Source organism: Vanessa atalanta, chromosome 5 (assembly GCF_905147765.1).
Source record: "Vanessa atalanta chromosome 5, ilVanAtal1.2, whole genome shotgun sequence".
Lineage (NCBI taxonomy): Eukaryota > Metazoa > Arthropoda > Insecta > Lepidoptera > Nymphalidae > Vanessa > Vanessa atalanta.
Genome location: NC_061875.1, coordinates 3,952,430 through 3,972,544, shown reverse-complemented (window position 1 = coordinate 3,972,544; position 20,115 = coordinate 3,952,430). Strand labels below are relative to the sequence as shown.

General features: G+C 31.6%; 2 protein-coding genes across 4 annotated transcripts in view; both read left to right on the top strand.

Moving 5' to 3' along the window:
• LOC125064334 overlaps window positions 1-12,658 on the top strand; it is a 114,429-nt gene extending 101,771 nt beyond the window's left edge. The window contains exons 3-13 of one of the 2 annotated variants that reach the window (XM_047671317.1): window positions 2,466-2,604; window positions 3,721-3,785; window positions 4,149-4,287; window positions 6,704-6,816; window positions 9,026-9,154; window positions 9,576-9,707; window positions 10,077-10,296; window positions 10,813-10,958; window positions 11,199-11,531; window positions 11,773-11,997; window positions 12,425-12,658. In XM_047671317.1, coding sequence (XP_047527273.1) covers window positions 2,466-2,604; window positions 3,721-3,785; window positions 4,149-4,287; window positions 6,704-6,816; window positions 9,026-9,154; window positions 9,576-9,707; window positions 10,077-10,296; window positions 10,813-10,958; window positions 11,199-11,531; window positions 11,773-11,997; window positions 12,425-12,528 — 1,745 coding nt within the window. In that variant the 3' untranslated portion in view covers window positions 12,529-12,658. Of the gene's footprint in view, window positions 1-2,465; window positions 2,605-3,720; window positions 3,786-4,148; window positions 4,288-6,703; window positions 6,817-9,025; window positions 9,161-9,575; window positions 9,708-10,076; window positions 10,297-10,812; window positions 10,959-11,198; window positions 11,532-11,772; window positions 11,998-12,424 lie in introns of both variants that reach the window. The other variant, XM_047671316.1, reaches the window with a different exon arrangement.
• Window positions 12,659-18,903: 6,245 nt separating this feature from the next.
• The window catches only part of LOC125064069 (dual specificity testis-specific protein kinase 1), an 85,134-nt gene continuing 83,922 nt past the window's right edge, over window positions 18,904-20,115 (top strand). For both annotated transcript variants that reach the window (XM_047670849.1, XM_047670847.1), the window contains exon 1: window positions 18,904-19,588. In XM_047670849.1, the coding sequence (XP_047526805.1) occupies window positions 19,232-19,588 (357 nt within the window). In that variant the 5' untranslated portion in view covers window positions 18,904-19,231. The remainder of the gene's footprint in view (window positions 19,589-20,115) is intronic.

Sequence of the window (20,115 nt, the reverse complement as noted above, 5' to 3'; positions counted from 1 at the left end):
GATGGAAACCAAATTATAGTAACTACACTACTACGATAGGAACTAAACTAAGCTAAACCAAATGGTTTAGCTTATAGATAAGCATCGCAAATCGATTACGAAGCCCCTTTAGTGGAAACTCACAAATATATGCAACAGCAAGGATAAGAGTGAGGCAGGCCTGCCGTAAAAGTCTGCCAAATCTTTTATATGCAGTGTAAAAATGATAAGGAATTGTGATGGGTTTAGGGGTACCCCACAGTAAAACACACTACTATGACTCTAAACCAATGGGACATTTTTCGTTACCTATTTTCCCTTTGTGGTTTTTAAATAATTCACGTTAAAACATGAAACCCAACAAACATAACATTATTACTGTTACATCAAGTCTTAACAGCTCTACTTTAGAGGAAATTAAATTTTTTTGTCACCAGAAAAGTTCTCAAATACGAATGACAGCCTTCATGAAAAAAATTTATTATTTATCCACATTATATAAAGGGTTCTACTAAATATCGACCGCACGTTAGTGAAAAAATCATTTGTTATAGAAATAATTCTTCCAAAACATGCAAGGTTTCCTCATTATGTTTTCCATCACCACAATAAAACTACACATAATATAATGAATGAATTTTTGACATAAAAAACTCAAATAACACTTGCCACTATCCTGTGTTGGAATGTCTAAACTTCTTTAAAACACACATTTTATTTACCTACTCAGTTGTTTCGATTTTATTTATTATTTTTTTATTTATATATCTATCGTAGGCATCTGTTATATGTGATTAGAAAAGCAACTTTAAATCATGATTATTTAATGTTCTAATGTATCTTCGTATAGTTACTATCGAACCTTGAATAGCCAATGAATGATTCCGTTTTAAAAAACCAGTAGATACAATTAATTCTTAATTTGTGAAAATAAAACACACATATAATACCTACTATAAACTTATGTACTAGATATTTTTGCCCATAAAAATAACAAAATTAACAATTTGACCAAAAAACCTGCATCCGCATTCCGTAATCCAGTGCATTATGCAGTAATTAAGGATTCTATTTTGGTAATCTACTTCAATAAAGTCTGACCACGTTTTTTTATCCCATACCCCCCCCCCCCAATGCAACTAATTATCAAACCATATTTTCTTTTAAGGATATTTTCCACTAAAATAGGATGTTTTTCGCAACATCATAAAGACTAACTTAAAAAAAGTGGTAAATAGTTCCATACTAAAATGTCTCTTTCTGTTATGTATAATTTAATAGTCAAAAGAAGAAGACAAAACATTTTATAACTATCAAACCGCGATAGAACGTTTACAAATACGGTTGTTATGATTTCCTTTTACATAAACAGCTTAACAATTATTCACGGGTCTTTAATTAAAAATTTCTATAAGTTTTTAAGAAACGGGAACATGCAATTGATACCCAATTGTCCTAGTTAGATAGTTAGCATCGTCGGAGTCATTTCCATTCATCCGGCTGTAAGGGGCAATCGGGCGCGCATTGTGCGGTAAACGGACCGTCGGCCTGACGGCAATAGGTTTACAATATTCCTATTAACATTCAAATTAACCTATTTATTCATTGTCGTGGTATGCGAGTTTATTTATTAATTTTTGATTATTTATTCTAATCAATTAAAGTTGTTCAAATAACACTTCGAAACTCATCACGAGTTCAAATATATATCAAATAAATTTCCGTTTTCAAATTTTATCAAGACGACATTTCACATCGATGAAAAATAAAATTATTTCTCAGCAGAATAATTAGAAGCTGTTACTTATTTTAAATAGTTATTGTATGTATATCAAAGTAGGCATAAAAAGATTCGGTCCATGCTATACCGTCATGCTTCTGGTCAACCAATATATGGGACGACCCATATATGTGTCTTAAATTAGTAAAGGTTATTAGATTCCTTTATGTAACCGTACAATATGCATGTAATGCATAGCAGCTTCTTATAATATTATCGCTAGTTTCCACATGTCCCATTTATTTGGGATCAGCCAACAAATAAAAGATTGATAGAATTAAATTTTACATTGCAACTTGCTAATCAGTGCTTAAGAACTGAAGCCAAAGTATGACTTTTCATAATTTCATTACATTAAAACCATTTTAAAGCCTAGAAATTCTGCCCATATATAGGTCGTGTATTTCTAAACTTATCGTAGCCAATGCTTGTTCGCGTTAATTTTAATTAATTTCACTAATGCTTTTGCAAATAAAACTTTATGGATCTACTTCGTTTTATATTGATTAGTAACTGGAGTACCTTAACAAATGAAATATGTATTTTTATTGCCTCTATTTTGGCTTGAATAAGTCATTCAGTCTTCACATTACTGTTCAACTCAGAGTCAGGTGTCGATATCGAATATGTAATTTTCTTATGCAGTTAAGTTTACTAATATACCAGAATAAGTCAGTTTGTCTACATAATGTTACTTTGTTCCCAGGCTGCGCGTTCCCGACACGATGGCAGGGCAAGTGGTTCCAATCAGGCGTCATCCAGCCGATCATGATCGACGGTGCCATGCTTTCTAATAAGGGCCGGTGCCTCTCATCCGAGGGCGACAAATTTCTTATAGTTGATGAGTAAGTATTTTTCAAAATTTAAGGAATAACGTGGTATAGTTTTTTGGGCAATTAACTCCTTATGCGGCCTTAAGAGTGCTTTTTCAGTACCGATAAGGTATAAAATATTAATCATTCCATGCACTACCAAGGTTATGACTCATGACCCTTGTGCCAGTGTACTCGTAGGTACACTGGCTCACTTATTTTTCGAACCAAAATCACTGTTCATAATTTATTTTCGGTATTTTATTCATGAATAGTGCTATCATTCAAGACTGACAGCATTGACAGACAGCATAAAGAATTACATAATGTCAAATTATCGCAAGAAAACAGCTTTGAACGAAACTCTTACTTTACATTTATTTTAATTTTGATCTAAAACTAGCCTAGCGTGATCTGCGTTTTCATTCTAAATTACACTTCGATTTATACGGTTAGTGACTGCGAATTTTTATTACGTATTTTTTTTAAATATATTTAATTTCCCGGAATAAAATTCTATTTGTTCGTCTGAATTATAAATGAGTTTTACCGACCATTTTATTAAAATCCATATTGTAGTAGGAATAATTGCCAAAAATGTATTCTCATTAAAAATGGGAGCCACTTTGATAAATATCATAATAACAAACCAAACCGTGTAACAGTTTTATCGTAGATAAGTAAATTATTTTACAACTTCCCGCCACGAGATCATTTGAATCTACGAAACCCTAAGTTTTAATGACACAACTTGATAATATAGCAATTTCTATATTACGTCGAATATCACCCCAACTGGCATCAAAGACGTTTTCATTCGCTCACCTCATTTCAGTCTCGTTTCAAGATATTCTATGAAATTCGGAGGAGAATGAGGCAATAATTTTAATCTTAGAATTATGCGATCCGAGATTGTCATTGTCGAGCTGCTGAACATTTCTACGAGTGTCTTTCGATAAAATCTGGGCCGGGGACATTTATCACTTTTGTCATTTTACATTAGACTCGTATTGCGCGTTCGGTTACCGTTTGGCAATTGTCTTAAATGGATTCATTCGATTCTGTTGCATAACTGAAAACAATACGTACGTTAAAAATTAATTTCTTATCGTATTCATCAAACTAATTTGATTTAATTTCACGTTTTAGAAAAGGGTGCTACCGCTGCGTTGTGATGCATGAGAAACACATAAATGTTCTGCAATATAAAGAGAGTAAGTTAGAATTGATTATTACATTACACATTACATTAACAGTCTGTAAATTTCCCACTGCTAGGCTAAGGCCTCCTCTCTCTTTGAGGAGAAGGTATGGAGCATATTCCACCAAGCTGCTCCAATGCGGGTTGGTGGAAAACACATGTGGCAGAATTTCGTTGAAATTAGATGCAAGTTTCCTCACGATGTTTACCTTCACCGCCGAGCACGAGATGAATTATAAACACAAATTAAGCACATGAAAATTCGGTGGTGCTTGCCTGGGCCATCTCGGCTCTTTGATGACTATATGACATATATGTATATAAAAGACGAGGCTCTGAATTATTTTTTTATGTATGTATATTTTTTGTGTTGCAGCTTTCTGTCACCGTCGAGATGCACTACCACACTTGTGTTCCCTTATCAATGGAGATGCCCTGTTATATTCCATGTTCAGAGAGAACGCGGAACCCGTCGATTGCCCACTCAAAGGACCTTTCTCTTTCACTTACAATAGGTAAGTGCTTTATTTGATAAAAGGAATCAAACACAATACCAGATTAAACTTATGGTACGCGAGTCATGAGAGAAGGTTTTGAATTTGTTTCTAATACGCCGCTCCAATGTGGTTTTGGATACTCGTGACAGATTCTCATATGCTAACTCCATGTTTCCTCACGACATTTTCTTTCACCAAATGATTATGCCTGTTGCCTCATAGCGTGATGTTGTATAGTTTGTAACCTTAATCAATCAATGGGCTAATGTTTTTATTTTAAACAGGTACGTGGATCTTTAAATTAGCCCATAAAAAACGAACAAACTCTACAACTTTTCATATGAAAATAGAAGACTTATAATAATTTCAGCTTACTTTCATTGGTAACATCATCTAAATATTGTTAAAATTTGATTTATGTTATTACTTGCGTAAATTAAACTAAAATAACTTGTTTCACAAAAACCATTTCATTTACTTCTTTATATTTTAAATAATATTGCGTCATGCAAGAAAACACGGATGCCCAGTGTTCATCCAAACAGACCTATGAGTATGAGTCTAGTCCATTTTTAGTCTCGACAGTTGCTAAGACATGATAAGAGGCTGTCAAGCGCACTCCATGAATTTTATATGCTTACAGAAGCTACGGCTTTTGGCTAAGAAACTCAAGAAATATTAATGTTTCATTCAATGTCACGCTATTTCTCATAATGATCTACTTGAAATTTAATCTTAGCAACACTTGAGACCTCATTTACGTCGCCGTTAATATATTCCTTGATGTTTTGAATGTCATTGGTTTTGTAATTACTAAAATAATTACAAAAAGAAGGCAGATGAACAGATGTAGCGAATTATGACTTCTGCTGACAATATAGATATGTTTATGATTTTTTTATCTGTGCACAAGCAGTGACAACTTTAATCTTAACGTTGAAATTAACAAACTATTATTTTCTAAGTTTATCACGAGCATATCTGGTGTTATAGTAATTTTATTTCTGGCATAACTCTTCAGTTTAATCTTATCTAATTAATTTTAAGCAAACTTTAGACATCATTATACTAGTTAAGAAAGATGTGTTCTTCTATATTTGGTAGCACATATTTAATTTAAGTATATGTGAGCTACGTGGTAAACATTCAGGATCAGCAGTTAGTTTACGTTTTATGAATCTTGTAAAATTATAATTCAAAGTTTGTCTTCGTGAATAAAGTGTAGTTGAATTTTATTTAAATTAAAAAAAAAGCATAACAATGGATGCAATAATCGAGCATGTCGATTATTGCAATGCGATAAAACTTTTATTAATTATCTGTGGTCTGATCATATGGGCTGATTAACGTCGGTCAAATTAAAAAGCCATTACTGCGAACGTCATGTGTGATGTTTGATGTATATCGCCAATAATTACATTCCAATATGTGAAACACATTTCTTTATTACTTTCACACTATGACGCTTTGTGTCGAATGCGATAGCAATCAGAATTTTTAATAAAAACCTCTAAAATAGTGCAAAATCCAATACAATACCAATTGTTAGAAGTTAGATTTAAATCCGACTGATGCTAGATTTTTTGGAATTGCTGCCAATTTGAAGAAGTTTAAAATAGAATGTATCTAGTAACAAAGTAATAAATAGAATAGGAGTGCATTTCAAAATATTACAATAAAAAAACTGGACAGCCAATTTGGGTTAGACCATCACCTACTTCCAAATTTTCGGATACTGACGCTATTCTAAATATAAACTCTTCTAACGCTTCAAAACTTTATTTTCATGTGGTCATCCTATCAGATGTGAATATATGTTTCTTAGTATTATATTATAACATCAACAAAGCTTGAAAAATCAACTTTTGTAATATATGTTTCTGCAGTCATAAATATATCGTTAGTAACATGAGTATCTACATTATATATTGAGAAACACAAATATTATAGAAAAGAAAATAATATAACGTACCTCGTAACTGCATTTTTAAGCAGTTACAAATTATAAAAATTAAATATTTTTACAGAAAACAGTGCGTGACAAGATTTAAATAAATTTACTAATCTGGATTTTTATAAACTTAAATTAATTCAACAGATATAAATAAGCGCGTTGCTATAAACGGTTTTCTTTGGTGAATATTATCTATCTCCTCCTCTTAGTATTTATTGCCCTGAAGAAAGATCCTCAAATCGTGGTTATCTGTGGTTTTACTCCTTAATTGAATTATTTTCTTCCTGCCTACTGCTTCTTTTACGACCATGCAAAAGATAAGGCTCACAACGAAAATAATTATCACCAATGTAACATCTACGCAGATCTTTTTATGAGTAGAGATGGCTGCGATCCATTCGTTATAGCCGGTTCAGTGTGAACGTTGTTGCAACAATTAATATTATTGAATAGATTTTAAATTGTAATGTTAATTTGCAGGGGACATGGTAACTGCAAAATTCCAGCCTCGTCTATCGAGAGCTGTACGGAAGACTCGAGGTTACTGCTCAACTACCAAGCTTGCCCTGATGTATATGGTTCTGAAAGCACAGGTACAGTGTAATTTTTTTTTCATACATAATACAGGAAGTCAAATGACCAACTGATGAGTAACCACTATAAATATTAATAATAATAATTTTTCATCATTTATTACTTCATCTAGGACAATTAAAATGCTCTTGTACCTGTAAATATACTAGCTTGTACCTTTTTCTAGTTAAGCCAGTCATTTCAAACATAAAAAAATATAAGTCCCATTATTTCGATATTTACACACTTTGAAAAGTCTTTAGGATTATGAGTGTTGGTTTTTCGACTGTAAGTAAGCCGCATACCATATTAGACAAATCCTAACTTGGTTAGCAAATAAGTAGACCGTCTAATTAAATTTGGTCGGGCGTCCTATTTTTATAATATCAACGGCAACGTTTATATAAAGTTATATGAAAATATAAAGACATTTTTCGTGAATTATTAAGATTATTATTAGAACGTTTAAGAAATTTAAAAAACCGATATGAATATAATTTTCATTCTGGCAAGTTTTTCTCATAAGATAAATATGTGTTTACTTCAGTGATATAAGTTTGTGCAATTAGTGTAAATTACATATATTGTATTTTTTTTTAATTTTCTGCAAAGTTGACTGGGTTCAATGCCCTTTGATAGTACGTATTATGTATTGTATATCTGATACAGAATTAGTGCAAATAATAAATATCAAATAAACTAAATTATTTAAGTGTAATTTCTCTTTTCAAATTAATATAATTTGTTTATTATTAAACATAATATAAGAAAATAAACCTGACCATACACGATTCTTGCATACCAGACAGATTATTCCACTGCATCTCGATATAATTTTACGAGTTGCTCATGGCGCAAATGGAGCGGGCAATCTTGCAGTCGCCTATTGTTCGGTGTCTGGCCCGAAATAGAATCTAACCGGCGCGGCGCTAAGTTGACATTGTTCATATTTGATCTACGCGACAACGCATGCTTAGGAATGATCAAGGTGTCTCCGAAATTTAACAGTTAACAAGATTTAATTTCGATTTATCAACTTCTTCTTTTGTCGACAGTGATACAATAGTGCTTATCATTTTCCAGACGGCTAATAACTTAAAAAGCAACATTTTTGCAACTTATAAAATAAATAAATAACAATTAATTATTTTGGCGGCAATTGTAAGGTAAACCCTTAGATCAACAATACCACAGTTTTGTTGATTGGATAAGCCCCAAATCTGGGCTATCAAAATAATAATAATAGCAGCTGCTTTAAAGTTAGCTTAGCTTGGCAACTTATATTATTAGACGGATGGCAAAGAAGCGAATTGTATTGGTTAGGTTAGAACATCTAAAATGTCGCAAAGTAAAATTTTTTTTGGGATCCCGTTTATATTTTTAACATTGCCGTTTCATAAATTCAAATCATTTGTAAAAAATACATTGGTAAAGAAGGCATATTATTTAATACAAGATTAAACAGATGATAAAAACACGTGGAGTTAATACTTGTTGACTTCCAGGCAGGATATATTACATACATATATAATAGTATTTAACTAACATTGCTGTATTTTTAAATGTTGAAAAAGAGTAACTACTGAGTTTCTTGCCGGTTCTGATCGGTGGAATCTGAATTCCGAACCGGTAGTAGCTTTACTTAATATAATTATTTTAAATGACGATTCAAAAGTGCTACTAAAAGCGTACTCGAATAAGGTATATTTTGATTTTGATTCATATTGATTAATTTCAAATAGTCACATTAGTATATTTTGATTATATTTAATGACAATTTACAGCTTTTCATCCACCACTAAATATAAGCTTACATTGTTTAGTTAGCAAAACAAACGCTAGGAGCCGATTCAAATTAAAACTGAGTCGTTTGCTGATTTATTTGAAGCTACTTTTAACCTACTTCAATACTTCATAATATGCTGCGACGACCCCAAGTAAATTGGGATAAGGGCAGGAGGATGATGATGCCATTAATATTTTTGGCATCATTTTTTTTAAATCCCTAAGTTAGTTTACTTCGACGCCGCATTAAATACATATAAACGTAAACTTATACACATATGTATAATTGTATATAGCTAATACTTCTTACCAAAAATTTATTATACCTAGTGTTTGAAATATGTAACATGAACAAACCAATTATAAAGTTTAAATTAAATCTTGGATTTTGGTGACACTTATTCTGCGATTTAAAGATAATAATGCAATCAATGTTTACTTCAGTGGAAGAACTAGAATGCTTGGCCACGTGGAAGGAAGGCAGCCTCAGGTTCCTAGTGGGGAAGTTACACCACAACCACGCCACCAGCAACGAAGACAGATACAGATGTTTCGTCTACGAGAAGGCAAATGGTATTGGTAAGACTTAGTTGCGTTTTGGTTTGTATTTTTTTTTCTCGCTTTTATATATTCTTCTGTTGGAATTATTTTTACGAACAAAATATTAAAACTAATGCATTTTTCAACTTTGGTGTTTTATTATATCGTAGGTTAGGCTAGTTTAGTTATAATTGTAATTGAGTAGTAATTTTTCTCAGTTTAAGCTTTCGCTAGATTTGTTATAATGATGCTTACAATTTTCTGAAAACATCAGACTATATTAAACTCCATCTAAATTTTTTAAACAAATTGTCTGTATGCAAATAATATCACAAAAACGAAGCGTACGCAATTTATAACGCTATTTGTAATTCAATCAATTAAAGAGTTAATACACTTTGACAGTTTTTAATTTAATTGAATATTTCTGTATATGAAAATAATTTTCTTACAGCATCAGCTGCCATGAAGGAGGGACCAAGTCCTGCCAGTGGAGTCGAGTACAGAGTAGCGCAGTCTGGTGACGCGACGTGCAATGGCTTATTTAGTGCAACTGAAGGATCTAGAACTATGGCTTTGAAGAGAGGTACATGATTTTTTCAAATATCAAAACTACTGTCTTAAGTAAGAGAACATTTTATTAAAAGCGATTTTGAAACATCTTTGTAAGATTATGGTACCCGTAAATGTATAGTTCTGCATAGAGGACAATTCATACTTCCAACTTCCAATTAACATATATATATCTTAATCCAATATTTCAGTATTAAGTTTTAATATAATATAATTGACAATCAAGCCTTCTGTACTGTATTTTTTGTTTCTATTTATATTTGAATTATTATATTTTTAATCTGTGCAATACGGTATGCAATTAAAAGTATAAATAATGTATATTCTAAAAAAAATTGTAACAGAATAAAATGTTTTGACGAAGATTCTTCTCACTTTCCAGTCTCGGTTCGATTTAATTGCCAGTTCCCCTCCTGGATGACGTTCTCCCACACGTGGCACACCCTAGACTTTAGCAGTAACTACACTTTCTATCAGCGCAACGCAACATTACGCATCACGAACCAGACGGGTGCAGAAATTAAAGTGTACTGTGTTAATGTGAAAGCCAGCTCGCCGAGTGGTAACTCTGTCGCGCTGGTGGCGCATTGGCAACACCACTGGTATGAACAATGTTTTTTTTTTCTTATATTTTTAATAGCAACACACTTTCTAGGAATAAAAATGACCTTGATATTCATCGTTACAGCTTGTCCAAATTCAATGTGTTTTACTAAACTTTTAAACCAAGAAATATACATATGTTAAATTTGTGTTTTTCTCCAATTTAATTTTTATTTGATTTTTTACTATTATGCATTATTTTTTCACTTGTTATCGCAACTGTATTTATATATTTTTGCTTAATAGTACAGTTATAATTTATATGGAACTCCTCGCATATCACAGAGAAGTTCTCATCTTCTCAGAGAAGATCCTCATGGGATTGTTATTTTTACAATCTATTTTATATTAATTGGAACTTTTCCCGCCCTAGTAATGGCCAAAAGAGAAGAGAACTTCATTACACAATCTAATCGGGTTAGGTTCTCATAAATTTTTGAATATAAGTTACTTAACAAACCATAACCTTAATAACAGTTCAATGAGTTTAAGATGGAATTGGTCAATATTTCCAGTGCTTCTCGCTACGTCTGCGTGGTCCTGTACAGACGGGACACCTTTATAGCGGAGTTGCAGCGCGGGTCGCCAACATCCAGACCCGATGAAGCCTGCTCCCCACATCACTTCAATGCTGTCACTGCCCCTTACGTAACATTAGTTGGTAAGCTTACTTTCTTTGAATGCATTATGTAGATATTTGTATCATTTACAAAACTAAATTCAGTTATTTACATGTTTTTTTAATTAAATTTGAATTTTAAAGTAATAATACTGTTGTTCCATTTGGAGTTCTTATAAATTACTTATATTCTTATGCTATATCTATTTCTTATATTATAAAAAATATTTAAGTGTATGATTGAAGTGATAATTTTTAATACATTTTTTGTTTACATTTCAGCAAGTAATCCCGAATCAAAAGAATGTCCATATTCTGGTAAATATGTGATTTCAAACCATAGACACAAGCGGAGCTACCGGCCGGATGAGCGAGAGAGAAATAGGACTAAGCGAGACAAAGCGATGCTTCAACATAATCGTAGAGTTAATCACACTAGACTGTTCAATTTTAGTGTTAGGAATATGTCCGATACTCCGATTCTACGAAGTAGAAGACATTCGGAAGGGGAAATAAGTTGCGCAGGCGCCGTTTATAATAGACTAGAAGTTGGGTGCAACTCGATAAAGAATATGGAGTTTTATTCCACGTGTAATAATAAGGAGGCAATAACAGGTACTTTTCTTTGTATTTCCAAATCGAAGAATAATATGAGTAAAAATACGGCTTACAGTAGAGTGACGTCATTATTTTTCTTGTCATTTAATTATTCTCCAACCCTTTTTTTTAATTGTATCTGTTATTTAATACATAATATATAGCAAAAGCTTAGTTCCAACCGAGTGTCCTCCGACATCCACCTTTTTGTATAATTCACATAAATCCAATGATGCAAAGTTAAGATTAAATTTTGTAGCTTATACGTGTCACGGCGGGTGGTACGAGAACGGCGCGTCGTTCGTGGTGACGACGCCGGTGACGCGGGACAGCACGGCGGCGCGGCGCTACTGCTTCGTGTCTCGGGACGCGCGCGACGCGCGGGACGCGCGGGACGGCGCGCTGGCGGTGGCGCGCTCCGCCGCCAACTGCGAGCGGACCGTCTCGGAACCTGAAGCCTTACTCTTTGATGCAGCTTTCACAGGTGTGATTTTGCTATTAGCTATATTGTTATCGGTATAGAAGCATTTTAAGTGGCACTATTGCTAAAGTAACAATGGATCATTTTTCTGTGCACTAGGTACATACTTGCATAAATGTATGTTTTAATGTTGAAACGTTTATGACCCTACTTTTATAAGTATGCTCTATATATTTTTCTTTACGAAATGTTTCTCTATAAGAAATGTTACGCAATTCTTACTACGTTCGTCGATCAGAATAATCTTGACCGATTTGTAATTATACTTACAAGCTATGGAGTAAATGTTATCGTTATTCCCATACGTACACACACAATATAATATTGTTTTGCATAAAATTATTGACTTATGGGTTCATAGCTTTTGTAACCGAGGTTCTAGTTTTATCAAGTTCTATGTATACAACTCTATAAATCCGACTTGTTTTAGGTAAGTGTCAAGACGAACCCAACAGCCAACCGCTCCAGAGAATTTCATCACCTTACATAATCAGCGTGGCGCCAATCATCATCCATTACATCATACCGAGGTGATTCACAACCGAGTGTTAAAATATAGGAATTTGAACCCCCTACCGTTGTAATTATATTGATACGATGTTTAGATAAAAACTTTCATTTCACTTACATTGTTATAAAATTATTTATTATTAGTCTTTGAACTTGCTCATCACATTTATATTATAAGATTTATTTTTATTTAAAATTTAGTTTTAAATTGTATAAATTATGCAATGTATAAGATGTAATTTTACACTTCAATAACAAGAGCATTTTGTTATTCAGAGTAATATTAATTTGTATTAATATTAACTAGCAACAACGAACAATGTATTTTCGTTTATTGTGTATGGTAACATTGTATGGAAACAACGTGCGCTTTTCATATAATGTTATGTTTAGTCTGCACGCTACAGAACAATATGCGTTCGAAAAATTTAATAACTACAATCATTCTATCCTATATACTCCCATTTATCATGATAACAATATTTTAATATAACTTTTAATCTAACCTCATACTACTTTAGTATCTGCTTTACCACATTTTTAAGGATTTCAAATAATCTCATAGATAATAAAATTTATATGACAAGCGTGGTATTAGAAACATATTTTGACATTAAATAAAGAGTTGAGACGCACCTTTCATATTTTATTATAAAAGTACATATAATTAAGTAATATTGTTGAAATATAATTCAGATTTTTGTCACATTATTTTCAATGATAGATATGGTGCAAATGGTTGTGAATTAAATGTTTAAATTAACAGTGAATGAGTCAAAACTTTGCGTTCATTTAAGTGTTAGCAACAGCTGGATTATTAGGGGTTATACATAGTAAAGATTGAAGTCTGTCTAATTCACAATTACAATATGTATCCGTTTTCTTCTACCTATATACTAGGTAGTACTCACACGTTATAACTACAGAATTAAAATCGCACACAATGCTACTAAAATATCTGTAATTTTAGTAACACGATGTCTTACGTTACTATACAATCGCGGACGAAGAACTATTATAATTTATTATCCTTTTGCTGACCAATTACTTATTGCTAAGAGAAATATATCAATTGTAAACAATGTTAGTGTGTTTTAGTAGGGTTGTGTGAAAATGGCTTTACATCGATTGTAACGCCTGACACTGATAATTAAAACTTCGATAATTTCTGTCAAACATTTTTGTTTGTCGTTCTCTTTACAGATAGTTTGTCTACAATAAATGATACCCGCAGGCTAATAATTGTCAGTTTAAATGAAAATGTCAACCGTCAACAGTATTGTCTGAGATTTGATTTTTTTAAAAAAGGTGTAACCTGTCGAGCAGTTGAAATGAAATATTAAGCCGCGGCATTCATATTGGTGTTATAAGCTTTATATACATTAGTTATTTTTAGCATAATCATTTAATTCTGTAGTTCTGACTATCAACAAAACTCTAGGTCCGTTATAAAAATAGTCTTAATTTTTTAATTATCTTCGACTAGCAAAATTAATTATAAAAAACTTATCACGTAACGCTTAACATTTTATAAAAGTTTCAAGTAACGTATAAATATTTATTTTATGAATAGTTAAATGTAAAAATTAAATCATTGGACTATTGACTGCTTAGATACGTAAGTATTTTAGTTGCATTTATTTTATATTTACTAATTATACATTTACATAGACAAAACGCATTGTTTTATAGTGATTATTAACTGATACGGACTACTGACATTCTCGATGATGGGAACCGTAGACTGCGAAATATGTCGAGCATGATTCGATAAATAACGTTACAGAATCCAAATCAGTTAAAATAATATTATGGAAACTTCACGCAGTAGTAAGAAAACGAATTATAATTTTAACTTAAAATTTTACTTTATCATAATTGTTTTTCTCAACTTTAGAATTAATTACTTCTTTAATTGTGTCGTTGTTTTACTGTATATGGCCATAAACTATCTAATGCTTTGATAAGTAATATGAGCAAAGAATAGTTTTTTAACAGAACTTCAGCCTTCTACATAATTGACCGATAGACGTAAAAGCCTGTCTCATTTAAAAAGAGCGAACATTTGACATCAAACGGCTTTTAACAGGGCTGCCAATATAATAACCAATAAAAAGTAATATGATTTTAACTATTGACTTTTTAATAATCTGTAAAGTCGAAATAATTTCATAGGATATTTTTTTATTTTCATTATATATTAAAGATGAAGCTCTTTCATGAATTTCTGACTACAATCCTTAAACAGCTAATAAAATTAATGACATATAGCTGCTGATACCCGTATTGTCTATGATTGATTGAATATATAATTTTTAAATAACAATAAGAATGCATCCTTATTTCTTATATAGTTAATACTTTAGCATTTCTAAAAAAAATCTATAAATAATAATACAAACAAGAGTTAGCTTTAAATACACAGCATCGAAGACTGTATATCTTTCAAAAATATTATAACATTTAAAATCTTTTTCGCTTAAAATTAATCTTATATTACACAAAGTATGTTTTACATAAGCAAAGGTTTTCATGGTACAGTATTTAATAGAGATCAAACACGAAGCTTAGATGATATGTACAAAGTTATTGTAATTTTTAACGTGTTATTGCCGTAGCTAGAATAATTTAGCTTTATTCTTTCCCCAGAATGATATACATTAATTCTAATACTATGATTTACTATTCTTATGTCATTTATATCTTAATTAAATGTATAATTATTTGTACCACATTGTTTAAAATAATTACCGAATATTATTTCAATTTGTTAGAAATAAAAACATGTCTCTGTTTTTAATGTTCCTTAATCACCCATATCTCGTACATTCTCGTAAATATTTAAGTTAATTTTAAGTCTTCTTTCTGTATGTAGATGATTACCGTTATTGCACTGTACCTACTGTCGTATTACAGTGTGAGTCTAAAGTAGCTTGACTGGTAGGTCAACCAAACTCTTTTATATCTGCCATTCTATAAGTATTAACACTAATAGAATATCTTGATAAAAATACCCAATTATTACTTTTTATATACTACCAGACTTGTTTGAGAAGTATGTACCTACATTGTATAGTTGTATTGGTTTTTTTTTTTACATAAAAATGAATAAAGCTCTTAGGCCAACTGTAATACGGCACCAACTCCTTTAGTATAGCATACACAAATTTGTTACAAGCGCGCCATCTGATGGTTGCTATAGTTAATAAAAATGTATTTGTTACAATTTATCTAAGGAAAGCATTGTTTTCCTTCATCAAGCAATACTAAGATAAATTAGTTTATAGAATATACATTAAAATAAGTGAAAGAACGAATACTCATTTTGAGATAAATGTATAGTTATCTAGATAGTTAAGGTTAGATATAAAATCGCAACAGCAATAATATATTTGTATTTATAGCTATTGAGCGTTAAATTTTTAATAGTTAGTAGGTAGACAGTTGTGAATAATTGAGCTGGTGTTGTTATTTTTTATTGTGACAGAGATTATTTCTTTGGAAGTAAGACGTGGAGTCATCGTTGAAATATGAGATGGTATTTCCAAAACACAATGACATCGTGGTTTACATCGTGTGATATAGATACATTTAATTAAGTATATAGTCGTCAGCATGGATTATAATAAACTGCAAAATTGTATTATGGAGTTTTATTTATTAATCCTTAAATAAAAATATATATTTACTTGGTGGAGGTGCTTTGTGCAAGACCAACTGGGAAGGTACTCTACCACAAAACAACTATAATAAGTATTGTCGTTTTTCGGTTCGAAAAGTGAAGCACAAAGGAGATAAAATATTAATTTTCGTGGTTTTTGGCATATTCGCGATGAATGGAATATTTAAGTTTATTTATGGTGCCAATATCTAAGAGCAGTGGTGACCACTTACTCATCAAGTGGCTCATTTACCTGTTAACCAGCCTGTACCATAAATATATTAAATAGCACACTTAAATATAACAAAGAAAATACATCCTTTTCCACTGTACTATATGTTGATATCCAAGATTCGGCCCAGTGAATAGAAGTGTATTATAATTACACTAAGTACTCTTAAATATATATAAATGGTCTTTATACCTTTACACATTTATATGCCGAAGAAGTAAAACATGTACCTTTTACTTTTTAATCTAATTTTTTAAAAGTTCAAAGGTTGGAATTATTTTTTTACGTTACGTTAGTAGATCATATAGTCAAAACCATTAAAAAACAAACATTATTTTCAAATAATAAAATGTGTTATACGTAGGGGAAAGTGAAGGAAATACTTTATTATATGTATATATGAAAAGAGCATAATTATCATTATTTTATTTACATCATTAAAATGCAGGGTTATGAACGAGACGGTTGTTAAAGAGCCAGGCTCTTTCAAGGCACAATAACCCGGCTCTTTCATAACTTATGCTTTAAAAAAATTTTACCCCTTTAAATAACAACAATATCAAAACTATTAGTCTTCGCATCTGCAAGGTCAAACATATGCAGAAACTCAATCTACAATTTACCTATAGTTGCTTACAATAAAATACCAAAAAACAAATTAAATGAAGTAAAATACTTTCTTTTTAGTCCCAAAAACTTTGACTCGACGTGCCGGCGTCCGTTTGTTTCCGCGAACTATGTTTGTGGGTGACGGAAAAACAACAACTAAATCCATTGATAAACTACCAAAATAATACAAGTGTCTCTTTCATGCCACTTCTCCCCTAATTATGTTCGATTCTACGTCGTGACTGTTACTATTCTATATTCAATTAGAATCCTGTTAGGTCGGGCAAGATTGATTTAGGGACCGATGCAACTGCCCTGATTGAAATTAAAATATTCAAATTAATTCATAATATATTTATCAAGGTCTCAACGCTTCTGTTGCTCTAGGGCCTCAAGGCCTTTAAATCAGACTCTGAATTAATTAACAACACATCTAAGTACACTGGATTTCGTTTTTTTTTCATATAAAATTAATAATATATTTTTTATATTAGTTCTATGACTACACAGTCAAATTATATAGATTTCCATTCTCAACGAGATATATCACCTGGTCGTGAAAACACTACAAAATTTACGCAAAAATCTACTAAAATTAAAGTTTGCAGTCCTTACTGAATTGATCGTTCTGACCGATGTCATAACGATCAATTCTAAACAGAAAATAGCGAATAGTTTTAATTTTTTAGACATTAAGCGAATAATAGTGAACCAACGCGAATAAGATTTCCATTGACGAGAGACAATTCCGTTTAATGACAAATCCTTAGAACCACACCATCAAACTGGCAATACGTTACACCAGACCGTGATGAAAATCCTTGCTGGGAGCTGGGAGAGGCGAATTCGAAGAATGAAGCTTCCTTAGCCGCCGTGTGCTGTGTCCAAAAATGAAGTTATATCCGAATATTATCCGTTAGGACGGCAATCTGTAACGAATGGAGTTATGTCATACGAAACACAGGATCAAAGGCACGGGAAGACAAGTCTATCGCTACCGACTTAAAATCTCCGATCATATTAATATGTTTTTAAAAACCCAGTTTTGAACCCACCCAGTTTTTAAAGACCCAGTTTCAGAGTAATGTAGGTGATGTCCGATATTTATTTTATTTATTGTCTTACCCAAAGACACTATAGACTGTTTTGATTTTAACCCTTTTTAATAAATTTTAAATTAAAATAATCAATTTCAAACTAATTGTCAGTATCAATCCTTCTTGGCCTTATAACATAAAAACCATAAATGTTACATAATTTATAAACCCAAAATATTCATTTTTATTACTTTAATGTAATCTGATTTCAAACGGTATTCGTTATTAATTTCAAGTTTCTATTATCCCTTCCATATAGAACAAATCAAAATTTTAATAATGGTAGGTTAATTTATGATTACAAGAAGGATTATAGAAAATGCTATGTATCTTCTGTACAACGCCATCTGTTTTGTTAAATGATAGTTAAATAATTAATTAATATTTTTTCTACATTGTCAAAAAAAAAAAACAATAATTATGCACATTTTAATGAGAAGTAAATTTGAATTTGAGATTTTTTTTATATACGGTTTCAAATGTATATCATTGAATAAACCAACTCACTTCAAGTAAGTTATTATTAAAAAATAAGATGCAAAAAATATAATAAATATAAAATATAAATATTGGACAACATCACATACAAAAATATAATTACTGTCGTTTTATTTTAATTTGTTTATAATATTCATTATACACTGTGCCTTAAAGGTAAATATTTCGAACGCTTCCATAACAATGCTACCAATATTATAAATTTAAAACTCAACAGTCTTGCCAGCTTTTAAGAGTTTTATGTCAACTGTAGTTTGTAAGTGGCAATGCTTGCTTGCTTACTTTCTGCTTTCGTTGCTTAACTCGTACGCGCGTCGTTAGTCAATGGACTTTTCGGTTACAAGAATACAAAACATAACATACAAATAAGATAAATAAACTAGAGTGTACGATTTGTGTTACGTGCAAACCGTGAACACCAATAAAACTGGGATGCTTCGAAGATATTATGTGAAAGTGACAGTCGTATAATATCGAATTCTTTTTTTTTGTGAGAATTACAATGTTGTTTCGCATAGTTTCAAGTACCGCCACATAAATATTATAATGGGAATTCTGTATATCCGTACGACTCGAAAGCACTATGTTCGAAGTGGGATGATAAATACAAGTTCGTGATTATCAGTTAGAATGCAAGACGAGTGTTCGAATACGAAGAGGAACTTCGAGCAGCGGAGGCCTACGAAAGTGCTGAAGATAGCGGAGAGTTTCACAAACTTGGACGAGACTGCTAAGGCTGGTCGATTTGTGCGTGGTCCCAACTCGAAGGTTGGGAAGAGGTTCCTGGAAAATGGGGGACGAAGTAGACGCGAGTGTTGTGATGATGGTTGTGCGGAGTCGAGTGTAAGTGATGGTGAGAAACTTGGTGATCGAAGAGTGACCGGGTCCTCGTGCACGGCGCTCAGGACAGCAGTGGCAGCCCTCTATCCTTTCGACGATTTCATTTTAGAAAAGATCGGAACTGGCTTCTTCTCTGAAGTATTCAAAGTGAGTACCTCTGCTTTTATTTCAACCTCGGAATGTTTTGTTTATAGTGATGATAGGTTATGTGCGTATTTTACACATTACTGTTAATAATAGCAATTCAAAATATCCTAGAAACCTGTAAGAAATATTAACATGAATATCATGTTGAAACCTAATTTGATTTATTAGCAGTATGAAAATCTTATAAGAATACTAAAATAATAACAAAATATTTTACATAATATTATTAGTTGAGTCATAAAAATGTTGTTTTCCACAGCATATTTTTGTGTTATTATTTTAAGTTAAATTAAAAAATCTATTTCAAATCAAAATTTCCTAACATAGTAATTCTACCCAATAAAATAAAAAATGTACAGAAATATTGTTATTTTTATGCTACCGTTTTTATATGTGGAGGTAGTTTACAAACAGTTTTCTAATGAGTTTATTGTTCAAATTGCATAAGCTATTACATGTGATTCACAATTCATTACATAAATTATGTTTTGAAATTTATCATATATAAGCTTAAATCTAATATTGTG